This window comes from Salvia miltiorrhiza, chromosome 1 (genome assembly GCF_028751815.1).
Source record: "Salvia miltiorrhiza cultivar Shanhuang (shh) chromosome 1, IMPLAD_Smil_shh, whole genome shotgun sequence".
Lineage (NCBI taxonomy): Eukaryota > Viridiplantae > Streptophyta > Magnoliopsida > Lamiales > Lamiaceae > Salvia > Salvia miltiorrhiza.
In genome coordinates, this window is record NC_080387.1 from 44526834 (window position 1) to 44546502 (window position 19669).

At 35.5% G+C, this 19669-nt stretch overlaps 1 protein-coding gene across 2 annotated transcripts; it reads left to right on the forward strand.

Moving 5' to 3' along the window:
- The first annotated feature begins 8081 nt into the window (after nucleotides 1-8081).
- Nucleotides 8082-17094, forward strand: LOC130985211 (phytyl ester synthase 1, chloroplastic-like). Of its 2 annotated transcripts, XM_057908046.1 has the most exons (14): nucleotides 8084-8680; nucleotides 8846-8897; nucleotides 9425-9480; nucleotides 9616-9774; nucleotides 9879-9983; nucleotides 11291-11397; nucleotides 13665-13786; nucleotides 14591-14699; nucleotides 15061-15191; nucleotides 15345-15714; nucleotides 15863-15976; nucleotides 16193-16287; nucleotides 16358-16673; nucleotides 16812-17094. In XM_057908046.1, the coding sequence occupies exons 1-13, from the start codon at nucleotides 8260-8262 to the stop codon at nucleotides 16656-16658; spliced, it is 2142 nt and encodes a 713-aa protein (XP_057764029.1). In that variant the 5' UTR covers nucleotides 8084-8259; the 3' UTR covers nucleotides 16659-16673; nucleotides 16812-17094. The 2 variants fall into 2 exon arrangements, with proteins under 2 accessions (XP_057764037.1, XP_057764029.1); XM_057908054.1 differs by lacking the exon at nucleotides 8846-8897 and having other exon boundaries at nucleotides 8082-8680.
- Nucleotides 17095-19669: the final 2575 nt, after the last annotated feature.

Genomic DNA, 19669 nt, shown 5'->3' on the forward strand with positions numbered 1-19669 from the left:
ATGTGTGTAATCAGTAGTGACTGATTTTGGCTTTGGAATTCTCTTCTTCGATTCAAGCTTTGGGGAGGTTAAGCTTTAGGCTGAGTAGCAATTTTGGCAGAGCTTCAGCTTATGTCTTTGAATTAGTGAAGATTGAAGTGATCATCGAGCGCTATTTGTAGGAGAACTCTTGAATAGATCCGTTGGCATAGAACGTCCTCAAAATTTCTTCCGTTGGAGAGCAATTTGAATTTGGGTTGAGGCTTCAATCTTCGAGGTTCCTTGTCTGGTGGAAACGGCTCTCTTGAGGGACAGAAGATGTGACGTCTCTGATAAAGTAGCCATCAAATAGGAATGACCTCTGCAGAGATAAGATCCTGAGATCTCTGCATTTAATGCGGCTGTACTTTTGTGAGTACGTGGCATCCTTTGAACGTTGGAAGATCAGTCCGAGGAAGAATGTTTAACTGATACTTGACTTTAGTATCAGTCCGCTGAGTCCACGTGGCACGCATTAAGTAATCAGTTCGAAACTGATTCTTCAACTGATACTTCAGTTGGTATCTTCACTCTTCAGTCTTCAGTCCTTCGTCCTTCAGTCTTCAGTCTTCAGTCTTCAGAACCGCAAGCTAAACTAGAAACGAACTCTAACACTTGAGTTCAAAACAGTTCTAGTCTATTACAATTAAGACCTATGAATTTTGGTATCATCAAAACAAGGATTAGGATATTCCACAAGATTCCCAACAAGTTGCGATGTCTTTTGTTTATTACGGGGGCGCAGACGCCGACGCACACCGAGCACGAAAATTAAGGAGAAGATGTAAATTTGTTAAAAGTGGCAGGGCCCCCACTTTTTGAAGGATTAAATTTTTTCATTTATGGAAACATGCCACTTATAATAGAACGGCTCAAAATGAAATACAGACCACTTTTAGTGGAATGGATGGAGTAATTAAAACTCTAATTGATTATGGTTATTAATTAATAATAACAATTATCTAATTGTTAATTGCAGCCATTAACCAAAGTTTCTCTAATTATTTAGAATTTTAATTTTTATGTAATTTATAAATTCAATAAATTTAATACTCCCTCCGTCCCAAACGAAATGTCCTGTTTTCCTTTTTGGGCCGTCCCAAACGAAATGTCTTGTTTCCTTTTTTGGCAATACACTCTCTCTCTACACTTAATATTTAAATAATTTCCACCAACCCACTTTATCTACTTTATACACATTTCTTAATCTACGTGCCGAAAAGAAATAGGCCATTTCGTTTGGGACAGAGGGAGTATATTACTTTTGAAATATTCTAATATTTAAAATAAAAATACTAATATAGATTAATTGTCAACTATGCTAAGGAATTTGGTCTCAAACGATGAGTGTGATTGATTAATCCACAAGAAAAGAAGTGTGTCGATCCAAAAATTTGGACACTTCGATTATATGTTTCTTTAATAAATTAATAGCAATATATGTGTTTCTTTAATAAATTAATAATATGAGTGCATCATTTTTCTATAACATTTGCATTAATTACAATAGTAATATAATACTCTCTCGTCCATAAAGAGTGTATGTTTATTACTCCCTCCGTCCCAATATTGTTGGCCACATTCCTTTCGGCAAGGAGATTAAGAAATTGAGTATTATGTTTTAAGTATGTTTTAATTAAGTGTAGTCCATTAAAATTAAAGAATTAATTAATTGTGGTCCATATTTTTCTTCTCAGTCCTTCTGTTCCATTTTTCAAGCCGACGCCGGCGCTGCCGGCTCCGGCGACGACTGTCAACATGCAAATCAAGAATTTGGCTGTCAAACCAAAAAGCCAATTCAAACCATTTTCTTTTCCAAAAAATCAATCCAGTTTTCACCAACAAATCAAACCAAATTCTTGAGAAAACATTCAAACCAAATTCGTCAATTAAACTAAAAAATCAATTCAAAACCAGAGAAATTGAGCAGAGGAGAGAGGGAGACGGCGACGGCGGCAGCCCCTTAATTCTTCAACCTATTCGCGCGGTGAGGGGGAAAAATCACAGATCTCCAAACCCAGACACCCAACTGGGCCGCCAACAATCGGAGCCCTAGCCCCCAAAATTCGCGGTGAAGGGCCGCCCCCAAATCGCGCCACCTCTCTAGTTGGAAATAGAGGGAGATGCGAGAAGGCGACGGTGGTCGCAGCGCAGACAGAGGGACGACGGCCATGGGGTCGCGCCACCTCAGATCTGGGCGAACCACCCCTAAATTGCGCGAATCGGAACCCTAAGGTAAGCGGTTGCTGCCTTGCTCACCGGAGACGACGACAGATTCAGACGAGGAAGTCGGCGGTCAGACGAGAGAGATGAGAGAAGCGTCCGACGAAGAGAGAGCGGGAGAGAGAAGAGGGGACGAGTGCGCACACAACAAGAGAGAGAGAGAGAGCAGAGGCGAGAGGTCGGGGACGGGGCGGCGGCCGGCGGCGGTGTCGGCCGGTGGAGAAGAAGAGAGAAGGGAGAGATTTGAGGTTGTGCGTGTGTTGTGTGTGTGTTTGTGTTTATTAAAGGGTGTTTAGGTTTAAGTAGAAAATTAAATTAAATTAATTAATTGAGGTTAATTAAGTCTAATTTTTTCCTTATTTAGAAAGTGGCCAACAATAATGGGACAGACCAAAAAGGAAATGTGGCCAACAATATTGGGACGGAGGGAGTAATACTTTTGTCCGTCCACAAAGAGTGTATGTTTATTAATACTTTTGTCCGTCCACAAAGAATGTGTGTTTTCTTTTTTTAGAAACTACTTCTTATATTTTAAACATCATTCATGACAATATTTACAAAATACTCACTTCTTACTTTTATAATTTGATGGTTCAACCTTTAAATACTATCATTTGTGGGACCCTTTCAATATTAAAATCACATTTTCCAATCATTTTATTAAAACTTATGCCCTTCACTTCACCATACACTCTTTCTGGACGGATGAAGTATTAAAAAAAACAACAATTCTAATATAGATTAATTGTTAACTATGCTCACAGAATGTGATCTCAAACGGTGCGTGTGATCGATCCTCAATAAGAAAAAGTGTATTGATCCAAAAATTTCGACACATGTATTACGTAATAATCTGTAAAAAAACATAAATAAAATTACTAATATAGATTGATTGGCAAGTATGCTCATAGAATGTGGTTTCAAATAGTGAGTGTGATTGATCCTCAAGAAAAGAAATGTATTGAGTTGAAAATTTCGAGATTTCGACATATGTATTACGTAATAAATTAATAATGCGTGTATCCTTTTGTTTTTGCACAATTTGTTTAAATTATAAAATGAAATAAATAATAAAAAATAGTAATATAGATTAAGGCCTAGTTTGGTTAGATAGAATGCGCTGGATTAGCGCACTAATCAGATCTTTGAATTGTCAAAATATCTGGATATGTGAATTGTCAAAATATCAGATCTTTAAATTTCGTCTGGAATCGATTGAAAATTTGGAACATTCGCTGGATCTGCGAATAATTCGAATCTCGATTATATACTGCAATTTCGTTTGGAATCGATTGAAAATTTGGAACATTCTTCTAGCATTTCTGTTGAGATGTATTTAAATTTTTTATATAGTGATTTTCCAGATTACCCATCTACTTTGTGTCATTTTAATATTTGAGTTGCTAATTCCCTCGTTTCTTCTACATGTCTATTGATGGGGATGAGACCGAGCATGATCATTTTTGTACAAAGGCTTATTGAAATATGTGATTGTGATTGCTATAACGTCATTGATGTATTTGTATAATTAAATTGAGGTTGTTCTTATGAATCTATCCTACGTACTCTGCAGAATTGTTTAAAGTTTCTCAAAATCTGTGGCTAATGGCTGGTGGAGGACGTCTTCGGGACAGTGACATCACATACTTGTTGTTGCAAGAAGTACTTGTGCTTTATATTATACAGTTGACGTTATTAGTTGCATGTTTAGCTAAATTTAACACGAAAAAGAGAAAGCGTGGGCTAGGGACTATAAAATATGACATTATCAGTAGGATCCCTGATCAAGAAAAGCATTTAGCGCGCATAATAGGTACAAATGATATGGATTGCATTGCAAACTTGCGTATGAATCGTAGAACTTTTAGGCGACTGTGTCAGGTACTACGTGAACGAGGTGGTTTGGTTGATAGGAAATACGTAACTGTTGAGGAACAACTTGCTATGTTCTTGTCCGTCCTAGCCCATCATAAAAAGAACAAAGTAGTTCGATTTGATTTTTGGAGGTCCGGTCAAACCATTTCGCGCTATATACATGTGGTTTTAGGAGCGATAATGCGTTTACATGAGCTTTTCTTACCAAAACCAGTGGTTGTTACCGAAGAATGCACGGACCCTCGTTGGCAATGGTTTAAGGTAGGATAATTTGTTTCTTTTTATATGCTTGATGGGAATAATATTTGTGTTCTATATTTTCTAATTAATGTCCTGTTCCGAACTTCTATTGTCTCTAGGGCTGTCTGGGTGCCTTAGATGGCACCTATATTGATGTAATGGTTGGAAGTAGTGATCAACCACGGTATCGGACAAGAAAAGGCCAGATTTCAACGAATGTATTAGGCGTGTGCGATAGGAATTTGAGATTTACATATGTGTTATCTGGATGGGAAGGCTCGGCAGCAGATTCCCGAATTTTAAGAGACGCTATACGTAGGCCTCATGGATTGAAAGTTCCAAAGGGTATCAAATATACTTAAAATTCTTTATTGTTGATTTCTGACTTTCTTTATGTGAACTGGCAGTTTATATATTAATGTTGTCTTATTTGTTGTTGGGAAATTGTTAGGATATTACTATTTGTGTGACAATGGTTACGCAAATAGTGATGGGTTTCTAACACCTTTTAAAAGGTGTTAGATACCATCTCAAAGAGTGGGGTCCCAACTCCGGCAGGCCACAAAACAAAGAAGAACTCTACAACTTGAGACATAGCAAAGCGCGCAATGTGATTGAAAGGGCATTCGGCATATTGAAGATGAGGTGGGGCATACTCCGTTCCCCAACGTTCTATCCTATTAAAACACAAAATAGGCTTATCATGGCTGCCTTTCTACTTCACAATTTCATCCGCATGGAAATGCCTATTGACCCTGTGGAGCTACAATTTGATGATTTGGTGCAAGAAAATCAAGGTTTTGGCAATGAGTTGGAACATGAGGAATACATTGACACCGTTGTGAATTCTCCTCAATGGAATGCATCGAGAGACGCATTGGCTGAGGCCATGTGGCTCCAATATTCCAATGGGGCGTAGGTGAATACTTCTTTATAATTCTATGAGCTTGATTTATGAATCTTTGGCTGCTTTGGTATTGTTGGTATATTAATGTATGTCTTATCTTGTGTTTCTCCTGCTGTCCTAATATATCAATTGGTGCAACTTATTCGCTGCCATATCATCTTATTTTGGATTTATAATATGGTTAAGTAATTTGTGTGTTATTTGAATATAAGCTTATGAGCTTATGATGTGTAGGATGACTGCCGCCCATGAGATGTCAACGCCCCATATAATCACAAAGCCGACGTGTTTAGCTTTGGGGTTATGTTGTGGGAGCTTCTAACTGGAAAGGTTATAATATGTCATGAATACTTTTGCTTCGGATTTATAAGTCAAAAATCATTAACAAGAAAGTTTACAAAAAAAGCATCATGTCTTGGTTTTCATAAACATAGCAAACAATAGAGCATCATAAGTTTACGCCGCTAGATCAAAATCAAAAGCCAACGTAGTCTAGTTATATCTACAGCATCATCTTCGTAGCAAATATTAAAGCAATTCATGTCATAATAAACTTTGAAGACTCGCAACGACCCAGGCCTTCTTGCATCGTTGCTCAATTCTCCTTAGATTTCAGCTGAAGGAGGTATTCAACATACGCAGCTCTCGCATCCTCCGGTAGACTTGAAAACACATCTAGACGCTCCACCTCCTTTGCGAGCAAGTCGGTGACCTCGAATTTTTCTTTCAAGGTCAACCCCGGGATATCACCAAGTTGTGCGAAGACCTCCTTCCGTGCCTTTGAGATGTCGAAATCATAGCCCATCCTACCAGCTATCGTTCCGAGTCTTTGTGATGCTTCACGGGTGACCTCTGTAACTGTTTCAAGCATCAGTGGAAGACTCGCATCTTTCTTCCTTTTCTTACCAGTTGAACGCTCTTCCTCGATAAGTTTATGAGTTTGACTAACACTATCATCCACATCTTTCTTCCTTTTCTTACCAGTTGAACGCTCTTCCTCGACAGGTTTATGAGAGTTACTAGCACTATCATCCACATCAACGGTATCAAATATGTCGTCGAGCGACACATGATAATCGCCATCGACCTTTTCTTGACTGAGGTCGATGTTCCGATACATTTGATGGGCAGCCTCCATCGGGTCAACCGATTCTTCACCCGTGGCCCTATCCTTTCCAAAAATAACTCCCCAATCATCAAAGTAAGGTCATCCCTTGTAGCGCATATTTCCGGCATTATTGTCAAGCTGTAAATCATTCAAGTTTGATTAGTAACCACGCTAACAATCTACACGTATATAAGTTAAATCACATCCACTAACCGCTAAAATTTCACTCCATTGCTCGTTGGTACAATCGACCAGGTGAGTTCCGTCCTTATTGAAACCAACCCCGCTCACTTTCAACATGCCACATATAGAGTTGTAGCTTTTCTTCCACGTCGTCACCTTCAAATTAATATGTGGCATACCCTTCAAATCCGTTGTAGGGAAATCCTTTTTCATAGCATCCTCCAATTTTTTTAAGTATCCAGCGCGAAATCCGTTGTCGGATTTCCAGCCTTGGGCTACTAGTTCTTTCAAAGCAACCAAGAGCACCCCCTCTTCCCGTGTAGACCAAGTGCGTCGTGTCTTATCGGTCTTGTTCACGTGCCCGCCCCGCACGAAACCGCAGCTACCTACCATATCTAAACATCCATAGCAACCAACAATAACGCGCGTGAAACAATGCTCACCCAAGCAAATATGAGACAAATAGCTCCACATTCATGACGAACATCAACAACATGCTTCTCATCAAAAACAAAAAAACTGCATTCACTATATTGCATAAACCCACAAATAAAGAACGAGAGGCGCACATAACATTCCTCGCTCGATGAATCACCCAGATGAATTCAAATAGAATATGTATATATATGCACGCGTTGAGATTTTTTGCATTCAAGTTTCATTCATGCTATGGCGTCATTAGAGTAGCATCCAAAGATCATTCAGGTCCATGAATTTTTTTGGGAAAAGTTAGGGATTTTGAGATAGCAAACCTTGATTTGCAGAACTCATGGTGCTGCACAGTTCGATTCTCCTTGCGCTTCGAAGAAATGGTGAACGACGATCAGTATTCTGCAAGCCCTGATTTTTGGCGCGCGAAATGTACTCTGATGCTTCACCTTCGCAGACATATACCATTCTCTTGAAATTGGGGGCAATCTCGTATATTCATAAATAATAGAGGGATAGAAATGTCATTTTAACAATAGAGGTAAAGAATGCAATGTATACCAAACACAATTAAGACGCATCTAACTACAATACCAAATACTCATTTTTTTTATTAATCTTGTTAATCAGTGAAAGGCATCCAACATTTAATGTATGCTGTATAAACCATTCTTTCGAACCAAACTAGGCCTAATTGTCAAGTATGCTGAGGCGAAATGGTCTCAAACGATGAGTGTGATATGAAATATATCAATCCAAAATTTGGACGTAAGTAATAAATTAATACACATGCTTGTGTCCATTTTCGGCAAAAATTGCTTTAATTATGAGGAAATCCACTTTATCTCATTTATTTAGAACGGAATAATATGTGGAGATGGTGCCATTATGATTCTCAAAGCGTCCCCCTGATTTCCATTTCTGGCTTAAACGCTTGCTCCCTGATTTCCATTTCTGGCTTAAACGCTTGCAAACTTTCCGAGTTGCTTTTGTCGTTTTTTGTTCTTCAATGGAAGTAATCGCGACTGGCCATGTGAATTCTCATTCTAGTGTTGGTTTCTTGGTTGTTTATAGTGACACGAAACTCACACACCCGCATACTAAATTTTGTGTGGCCTCTATTTCTTTCTTGTCTCTTCTCATTTTCTCTTTTTCTTCCTCTGTTGTAATTTTCCTAGATTTTAGGATATATAAATGAGTTCCTAGCGGGAGGGCCCTTTTCTATGTGCTTCATTTTGAGATAGTTTCTCAAGTCTTTGAGAATCTTGCAGCTTCCATGGCTTCAACTGTGAAGAGTTTTTCTCTATCACCACCTCATTTTGCTTCGAATTTAGAGAGAAGGGCTCATTCTAGATACTCAGTCAGGTGTTTATCTAGTAAGGATTCCACTGCTGCATTATCTTTTGATTCTGTGAAAGTTAATGGTGCAGCGAGTGGAGTGTCCTCTGCTGTGAAGGAGGAGAGAGAGAAGGTTGATCATGTGAGCTCAGTTGTTGAGGGAAAGAGGAGAGAGAAGGAGTCTCAGGAGGTAAAGTTGGAAGCATTGTGGGATGATGGATATGGGACTGAAACTGTGCGAGATTATCTTGATTATGCCGGAGATATAATCAAGCCGGACGGTGGGCCGGTGCGGTGGTTCACCCCAATCTCATGTGGCCCTCATTTGAGAGGCTCACCTGTGTTATTTTTCTTGTCTGGTAAACCATTGATTCTTGAATGCTGTTCATTAATTTCTGATGCATTTGAAATCATGAGGTTGGAGAAAGTGACTCTCTTTTTTATAGGCATGTGTAAAGTTGATTGTTGTTCTTCTACTTGAAAAGTATAGTATTAAAGTTCTCTCTTTTTTTTTTTTAATGCAGGACTAGATGGTGTAGGACTTGGCCTTATCCTGCACCACAAATCTCTTGGGAAGTAAGTAGGGAGCGTTTGCTTTCGAGGATTAGCCTAAATACATAAAATTAATATAGGCTAATGTATTGTTTACTAAGATGGATTGGAACTTTGGGATATCCCAAGACCCTCCATAATTTCTATCATTTGAGCTAATTTTCCTTTATTTATATCCCATTCAAAGGGTTAGATTGGAGAAATCCTAGTAATGTGGATAAAAATACTCAATCATGTATCTTGTCGCTCATAAAAGTATATTCCCCGTAAGAGTTTTGATGTATACTTTCCAATCAAATGCAACTTGCTCTGCCTTCGGTGTGGAAAGAGAGTATATGAGTTCATTTGACGTTCAATTTTCATGATCTTTACGTTGAAGAATTGTTGTTCTTTCTTCTAGTATTGTTATACATCTATTCCATGCAAGAAAGCCTATCGTGATTGGAAAATGGAATGCTTTATGAATAAAAACATATGTGCTAGCAGTATGTATCTCGCTCCTTTAGTTTGTCATAGGCGTTCATTATAATGGTTCTTTTCTTTGGTCTCAGGGTCTTTGATGTTCGGTGCATGCATATCCCGGTGCAAGACCGAACCCCGTTTGAAGGTATCCATTCTTATGAAATTGTCTTCAAAGTTAAACTATGTATTATTCTTCAATTTATTGCTCTATCATGCTTTCTATGAGCTGAAAATTTTCTTGGTTTCATATGAGTAACACTATCATATTCTTAAATTTTAGAGTTGGTAGTGTGGGTTGAAGGATCTTTGAGAGCCGAACACTCTTCATGTCCTAATAAGCCCATCTATCTGGTTGGAGATTCCTTCGGTGGATGCTTGGCTCTTGCAGTTGCAGCACGAAATCCTGATATTGATCTTGTAGTGATACTAGCGAATCCAGGTCTGTTTCAGAAATATGCCGAGTAACTTATTCTAATTATTTCAGATATATCGTTTGACAACTTTGGCTGGCAGGGAAGTTTAACTGATTATTCATTTTTTCAGCAACTTCGTTTGGCAGGTCGCAGCTGCAGTCTTTTCTACCTTTGTTGGAAGCATTGCCTAATGAACTTCATAATGCAGTTCCTTATCTCCTAAGCTTTGTTATGGGTATATACTCAGTGCTTTTTGATATCTTTACTCTATTGGAATGAGTAGTTGATTCAAGGCAGCTTATTAAGTTTATCTGCCATAGTCATAAATATTATGCCATTGCCATCTAAACATTAATGATCTGAATTTCTGGAGACGATTCCATGTGATTTAGCTGCCGTGATTGCACATATGTAAAAATGTTTCTAGAAATTGTTGTTAGGATCTAGTCTCCTGGCAATAATTCCATCTGCAAGATATGTCAAGTCTCTGCGGTTTTTGTTGATAACAGCATTTTATCCATTATAACACGAGAACTGTTATTTCTGTCACTCTGTGTCTGTTGCTCCTTTTTCCCGGTGTCTTGTTTTTCTTGAAGAACATGGATGCATATATCTGTATTTTATTCCATAAATCCATCTCATTTGATCTTTTAACAGAACTTTAAATTAAGAGTAGATATGAATAATTCTTAGGTGCATGGAGTTTTCTAGTTGCAACGCTGCATACATATTTTTGATATTTCTTTCAGACATCTTATCTAGCATTGTAGCATCTCATCATGAATGATCACTACATGGAAGATCCTTTTTTATATGCACCTTGTTTGGGGATTTTAAGTTTGCAATGCAGCGATAATAGACTAGGGTTGTAATCGAATCGAAGCGAATATCAACATATTCGATTCGTATTCGTGAAATGAGACTAATATTCGATTCGTGATTCGATTCGATTTCGAATATTAAATTCGATTCGGTATTCGATTCGTTGATATTTTCGAATTATTCGATTCGATTCGAGTATTCGATTCGTCTTATAAAAGTATCTTAATTTTTTTCGAATACTCGATTCGAATATTCGATTCGAGTATTCGACTTGTATTCTTTATTATTCGATTCGAAAATATTCGATTCGATTCGAGTATTCTATATTATTCGATTCGTGATACTGTTTCTTCTCTGGCAACAGCGACGCTGCCGGCGACATCGACGAAAAACAGAGCCCAAAATCGCACACACGAAAACTGAAAAATAAACCCCAAATCGAAAATTGCAGATCCCAAATGTAAATTGCAAACCAAATATGTGATCTGAGTGGATAGGGCTTTTTGGCAATTTCGAATCGAATCTCGAATCGAGCAAAAATATTCGATTCATTTACAACCCTATAATAGACCTCTGATCTCCATCTTGGGGACAAGCTTTTGTCTGGAAACAAAGATTTTTCTCAACTTTATTTAAGCTACAAGTATGTGATCTGAGTGGATAGGGCTTTTTGGCCATTTGATTTTGTCAATTGTAAACAGTCTACCTTTCGGAAACCAGGTGATCCAGTGAAGCTGGCTACGGTGAATATTGATAAAGCAAGCCCCCCTACCCAATATTTTGAACACTTAGCGAACAACCTTACTGCTATGCTGCCACGTCTTTCTGTAAGGACATTCGTTGCTCTTGCTTGATCTTATATGCACTTATTTTTTCAGAAGTTATTACTAAGAAAAGGAGATTGTGATTTGGTTTTAGCTTTTCATAACCTGCCTATAAAAGAATGGCAGAAGAAACAAACGAAGCAAAAAGATGCTCAACAATGGAACCTTTTACATCACGTGTAATTGAACAGATGTTATGGAGCAACACACACACATATAGGAAAGAGATCAATAAAGAATGCTAAATATAGAGAGAAAGAGAAAGGCAGTCTGAATAAGTCAATAAATTTACTGAATACACCAACAATTTTACTGAACATAATAAATTTACTGAAGGCCGCCTGGGGTTCAAATCGCGAAGGCGGCGTTTTTATGAATAAATATATATTCATGCGGTCTCTTGATTTATTCGGTAAAGTTATTGACTTATTCAGAACGAATAATATAGAATTCTCCATTGATCCTAACCCTATATATATATATATATATATATATATATATATATATATATATATGAATGAGATCATGTAGTATCCAATGCTTATAATAGATCCGTAGATCCAAATCTAGACCACACATTTATGACATGTGGCGCATCAAGATGCATAAAGGCATTTCAAGGCAAAATATGGAGAGAGATAAAATTGGAATGTAATTTTCGGATTTAATAATTAAAAAAATATATTTTTTTTAGATTTTCTCAAAATAGATATATTTTAGGTGCATATAGTTTCACACGAAGATGCATAAAGTTTTCACATGAAATGCATAACTTTGAATAGAAAAATGCATTTAATTTTTACAATTTTGGTATTTTCACCACACCACCCCCCAACCATCCCCATTACCATCCCCCAAAATAGTCATGTTTCACATGCATATAAAATCAAACAAAAGTGCATAAAGATTTTACATAAAAATGCATTAAATTATACAAAAAATGCATTTCATTTTAATAAATCTGGTATTTTCGCCGCCCCACCCCCCACCCAAATTTTTTTTTAAAAAAAAAAACTGATTTTCTGACCACTGACCCGCCACTCACCCCCCCAAATTTTTTTTTTTCAAAACTGATTTTTTGATTGTTGAGTCGCTGACCCACCCACGCCCCGCACCCCCACCAAAAAAATTTCTTTTTTTTTTATTTTTTTTAAAAACTGATTTTCTGACCGCTAACCCCCCACCCACCCTCCAGCCCAAAAAAAAATTATATTTTTTCAAAAAATGTAATGCATTTTTGTGTGAAACTATATGCATGTAAAACATGTAATTTTTATGCATGTAAAAATCAGTTTTTCAAAAAAAAAAAAAAAAATTGGGGGGGTGGGTGGGTGGTGGGGTCAGTGGTCAAAAAATCAGTTTTTGAGAAAAAAAAAATTGGTGGGGGGTGGGCGATGGGGGGTAGGGGTGAGTTAGTGGTTAGAAAATCAGTTTTTAAAAAAATAAATTTTTTTTTTTTTGGGGGGTGGGTGGGGTTCAGAGGTGGGGTGTGGGGGTGGGGTTGGGTGAAATCTTATGCATTTTTATATGAAACTTTATGCATTTTTATATGAAAATTCATGTATTCTCGTATGAAACTTTATGCATCTAAAATATACCTATATTGAGAAAATCTAATTTTTTTTTTTTAATTTCGAAAATTACATTCCAATTTTACCCCTCTCCAGATTTTGCCTTGAAATGACTAGCCACGTGTCATCATCTTGATGCGCCACATGTCATAAATGTGTGGTCTAGATTTGGATCTACGGATCTATTATAAGATTGGATACTACCGGAACTCAACCCTATATATATATATATATATATATATATATATATATATATATATATATATATATATATATATATATATATGGTAGGGTTAATATAAAAACCCCTCCAATTTAAATCCATTGATTTAAATAAAATAGAGGGCTGAGATTAAAGTACAGATGCAAAATTTGGATTGCATAGATGCACAGTTTCATCAATTGCATAGATGCACAATTTCGATTTGCTTGAGTATTTTGCATTGTTGGTTTCAATTGCATAAATTGCATATTTTTTAAGTGCACAGTAAAATATAATAGATGCACAGTTTCTTTTGTTGACTAAATCCTAACCATTAGATCTAATATTTAAAATGTCAAGATTAGGTTCATACTTCTCATTTTAACAGATGTTTTTATTAGAACATCTTCCTATATATATATATATAGAGAGAGAGAGAGAGGAGAATGGATCCGGTGAGAATATACTAGTAACTATTTTCACTGAAATATGGATAGGGCTTGGCTGATATCCTACCAAAAGAAGCGCTGCTTTGGAAACTGAAGCTGTTGAAAGCTGGTGCTGCTTATGCTAATTCTCGTCTTCATGCCATTAAAGCTGAAGTACTTATTCTTGCTAGGTTCCTTCTCTATCTTTCTCTATGGTTCAGTATTATAATTTGTATAAGAAAATGATACAATAGAAAGACAATGTTCTTTTTCTTCTTCTTCTTGCGAAAGACAATAGGAAGGTGGCAAGTGATGGGAGACTATAGTGGTACGGGTAATGTGAAAAAGATTCTTAAGGCTGCGTTCTCTTTGGTTGTAAATTTATCATGAGAAAATGAGGGATAAAATAAAATTTCACCCTTTAACTTTTTCATTCATTTTCCATCATTTCCTACAAAATAAAAATTAACCTTTACTCATTCCTCCTTTTCACTGTAAATGAGGGATAATATTATCCATCCATTTTTGGTGTGATAATATTATCCCTCCTTTATAGTGAAAAGAAGGAATGAGTAAGGGCCAAATTCTATTTTGTAGGAAATGAGAGAAGAAATGAATGATTTAAAGGGTGAGATTTTACTTATCATACATTTTCTAATGATAAATTTACAACCAAAGAGAACGCATCCTAAGGAAAAAACATATGAATGATGGACTCTCTGATCCTTTGTTCTCATAAATTAGTTTTGCTATTTCATTTTTTTTGGGAGGCAAGAAACCATTATTGTCTAGGGAATTATCACATATATTAATTATTAACCATTGCATCTGTTCTAGATGTTTCACATCCTAAAGCTTAACTAATTTTTCAATTGTGTACTTTATATTGTTAAGATCTGTCTACATTATATTTATTGTGTTTTGTTCTTGTCGCACGGTGGGATAAGAGAGTTATAATTTGGATTTGTTATATTAATGATGGTCATGCATCTCAGTGGCAAGGATAACATGCTTCCCAGTAGAGATGAAGCTTGGAGGCTCTCAAAGTCACTGAAAAATTGCAACATACGATACTTCAAAGACAATGGGCATACCATATTAATGGTAGGTGAGGATATTATCCTGGTTTCTTCAGAGATGTTTATGAATGTTGGGATAACATGTTAGGCATTTCCTTGCTTTTGAAAATGCTGGGACTGTTTTGCGTCACACCAGTTAGTTCCTCAAATTTTGTATATTTCATGGTCCTATTGTCCTCGCATTGAAGTGGACTGTGGTGCCATATTGGTTTTGGTTTCTCCATTTATTATGTTTAGAGGATCGATCTAGATGCCTTGACGAGGGAAATTATATTTCTTGACTAAGGATGTGAAACCATTGCCACATAATTGGAGTGTTTTGAAACACCATTTCATTTTTTGCTACTGTCCATTTCTTACATATTGAACTATATCAATTTTTGCAGGAGGATGGTATGAATTTATTGACTATCATCAAAGCTACTAGCACATACCGTCGGTCCAGAAGCCATGATTATGTGATGGATTTTGTACCTCCTAGTATATCTGAGTTCAAGTTATTAATCGAGGGAAATGGGTAAATTACAAACGTGATTCTTTATCCTTGTATTTGTCAGAGTAAATTATTTGCCTAAGAACTTGACCGAGAAGATTGAGTCGTGCATATTTCATATTCTTTTATATGTGAACTCTTACTAATGAGATTGCCTGTGATCGAATACAAATACAGATTACTTCGGAATTTTGGGGGTCCAGTATTCTTCTCGACTATGGAAGATGGCAAGATAGTGAAAGGCCTAGCTGGGGTCCCGGAGGAAGGTCCAGTCTTGATAGTTGGTTATCACATGCTTATGGGTTTAGAACTCGCACCACTAATCGAACAATTTCTGCAAGAGAAGAAGATTTTGGTTCGTGGTATCGCACATCCGACTTTCTTTTCGCATCTTGTTGAAAATGAAAGTAAGGAGTTTTCGTCTTACGACTATATAAGATTATATGGCGCGCTACCTGTGAGCGCGAACAATCTTTTCAAGCTGTTCAAAACGAAATCTCATGTGCTGTTGTATCCTGGTGGTGCTCGAGAGGCTCTGCACAAGAAGGTTCGTATGTATGCATTCTGTTTCATATTTTTCTTCATCTCATGAAGCTAGAAAGATGATCAGAAACATGTTTGTAACAGTCTCAATATGGAACTTTGATGATTAGGAATAAATTATTTGAACTAAATGGAAGTGTCTGTGTGATCAGGGTGAAGAGTATAAATTGTTCTGGCCCGAGCAGCCAGAATTCGTGAGGATGGCTGCAAGATTTGAAGCCACAATCGTACCTTTTGGAGTAGTCGGAGAGGACGACCTTACTGAGGTATTGTTGTACCTCTGTTTATGATAAAAATGTATTAGTAAACAAACTTGCCTATTAATGATGATGGAGATCGCCTCTATGCTTTTGTCCATTGAACAGTCCCAAGTCTTTCAGTTGTTGCACTATTATAATTTTTAACCTAATTGTATGCACAATTTTCAAATCTAATTTTCTAACCCAATAAATATCATCAGCCTTACATTTTATTATTGGCAGTTAGTCCTGGACTATGATGACCTAATGAAAATCCCATTTTTGAGTGACCTAATAATACTAAGCAATGACGAGAAGGGCCAAGAATTTAACATAAGGTATATATATCCACCTTATGCTGAGCTTGCTGTTGTAACATGTGCTGAGAGTCTAAGGCCATCGCTGTAGGGCTGGAATGAGTGGTGAGGTTGCGAATCAAAACCTGTATTTTCCGGGACTCTTACCGAAGATTCCTGGCCGGCTGTACTACCTATTTGGGAAGCCAATTCAGACCAAGGGGAAGAAGGAGATGCTGAAGGACAGAGAAAAAGCGCGAGAACTCTACCTGGAGATCAAATCTGAAGTTGAGACGAGCATGTCGTACCTGCTCAAGAAGAGAGAGCAGGATCCATACAGGAGTATCGTTGATAGGACCATGTATCGAGCCTTTCGTGCTCCCATGGATCAGGTCCCGACTTTTGAACCATAGATGACTGGTTCCAAGGTAACTAACTGATCATGAGTTATATCTACATCGACTCTTGCTTTTTCTCGAGATTTGATCGTGGTGTTGTCGTATTCTTTTGGTGAAACTCGTGTCCGCCGATGCTGGATCATAGTCTACATTGTCTTCGTTTTGCAGGGAAAAGGGCTTTGAGACTAGAATGGCATGAGGAGTTCATGTTGTACGGGTATAAAAGAAGGTGAAGCTGTTGAAGATGCATAATTGGTTTGTTATGTTCAAAATAGTGTATATTCATTACAATTCTATAATAGCAAATAGTAATTTTTTACCAGTTATATTTATTATAATTTATTAGTAAAATGTGGTTGATTTTTTATACAAGAACCACCCTTCCCTCTGAACATTGGGGTCAGTGGTGGAGTGATATTCTTGAAATCAAAGATATCAAGTTCAAAATTCACCAATACTATCATTTAGGTCGAATGGTTTGCAAGCTATTTTGCACTATATCAGCATGTTCCTGATATTTTATAGATTTTGGGTAAAATAAAAAATAAAGATCTCATTCACTGCATTGAACACTTGAACTTTCAGCAATTTTTTGAAAAAAATGCTCGTTGACGGTTGATAGAGTGAAGACGGAATAATGAGAATAAGAACTGTGATTGAATGATAATCCTCAAAGAGGCCACGGAGTGAAACTCTGTCACAGCGTAAACGCTAACAATAATAATATTTTGGATGCCCTAATTTACTGAGAAGAAGGAAATAAATACTTAGTTCCTACTAAGGGCCCATGCATAAGGCATAAAGCCCGTACAACCCAAAAAGAAATAAAAACTGAATAAATAAAATATTCTTGCGTCATGTTATGCTATGCTGCTGTCTTCTTAAAGCGGCTCCGGGTATCCACCTTTAATCCATCCGGCGCTGCTCCATCAACGGTAAGTGATCTATGAGAGCTTTAATTTTTTTTAAACGGATCAAATTTGTACGAGACTTAACTAGTCGAGCCTAAGCGAGGAGTAATATACTCTTTTCGTCTCGAAAGAGTAGCACACATTTTTTTCAGGCACAAGTGTATTGTGAATGTTGAAAGGGGCTCATATTATTTATTGTGAGTGGAAAATGAAAAATGTGCACATTTCTTATGGAACGAACGAAAATTGATCATAGTTTCACTGGTGTTTTGAATGTTTTATCAAGTTGTAAAATGGAGTTATATTAATTGTGTAGTGAAAAAACGATGAACAATGGGTTAAAAAAAAGCTGTAGTGTAGAAGTGCGGTATTGTATGTACGTATTAGCAAGACACATAATACATAATACTGAATAGTTTTTGCTCATTTACGTATAATACTAGTTATTATTGTGTACAATAAATGAGATTGATGACATTTGACTTTCTAGCTAACTTTTTTATATTAGGTAAGTCCTTTATTTAAGTTATGCAATAATTTTTACTCATTTACGTGTAATATTAATAATTATTATTATGCATAATAGGTGGGATTAATGACATTTGACTTTCTATATTCAATATGTAAAAACTCATTTTATAGAGTATTATAGCTGATTTTTTTTTTATATATTAATCTAGTCTTTTATTTAAGCATTTTCTAAGAAGCTAATTTATATAAATATTGAGATTTTGCTAATTTATATATGACCTTAATAATTAGTATTTAAATAGAAAGTAATTAATATAGATAGTAATTCCATTCTTGAAGCTCAATTTCGTACAAAAGTGCATGTGGATATTAATTTATTAAATTAAATAATGCATGCACATTGATAGAATTCCACAATAGTGCACTTTTTTTTATCATTTTTATTATTTTATACGTCACACACACACACACACATATATATATATATATTATTTTTAGACATCTATTTATTATATAATAGGATTAAGCCTTAACCTATGTGGCATATCTAAAATCTCACCATTTCAAAATTTACCATAGGTAATCTTCATCATTTATTAATTAATTATCTATTATATAATAGGATTAAGCCTTAACCTATGTGGCATATCTAAAATCTCACAATTTCAAAATTTACCATATATAATCTTCATCATTTATTAATTAATTAACTATTACATTTTATATAAAGATTCATTAATCATAATATATATATATATAATAATAATAATAATAATAATATTAACATTACATATAATCTAAATTAATAAATTTTATTATTTATTTTTTCTAGATAAAAATTAGATTTACATGTCTGATAAGAAAAAAATTATAATCTATATACGATAAATTATTTTAATTGAATGTTAGTGATTAGATGTATATTTGTTATTAATTTTATATTACTCAATAGCGTACATATTATATGTATATGTTGCAATATATTATATTGTATGTATATATATATATATATAATATTTATATTCTTAATTTTCAATAAAATTAATTTTAAATTAAGTTTGAATTGAGACATGCACGTATATGTAAATTATAAACGGGTCCGGTCATTGATTTACATGTTTGCATAATAAGGCACAAATTCTATAAACTGATTACTTTAAAACAAAATCTTATTTTATGTCTATCAAAATAATTAAAATTTTATTTTTATTTTTTATAAAATAAATCCATACATTTTATTTATATACGGAAGAAAAATATATTTTTCATTTCTGCAAACTTTATTTGTTTCTGTTCGTCCATTACTACAATAATAATAATAATAATAATAATAATAATAATAATAATAATAATAATAATAATAATAATAATAATAATAATAATAATAATAATAATAATAATAATAATAATAGGATTAAGCCTTAACCTATGTGGCATATCTAAAATCTCACCATTTCAAAATTTACCATATATAATCTTCATCATTTATTAATTAATTAACTATTACATTCTATATAAAGATTCATTAATCATAATAAATACTCCCTCCGTCCATGAAAGAACTTCCTAGGAGGGAGTGGCACGGGTTTTAAGAAAAAATATTGTTGAGTGTATTGAGAGTGGATAAAAAGTAGTTGAGTGTAT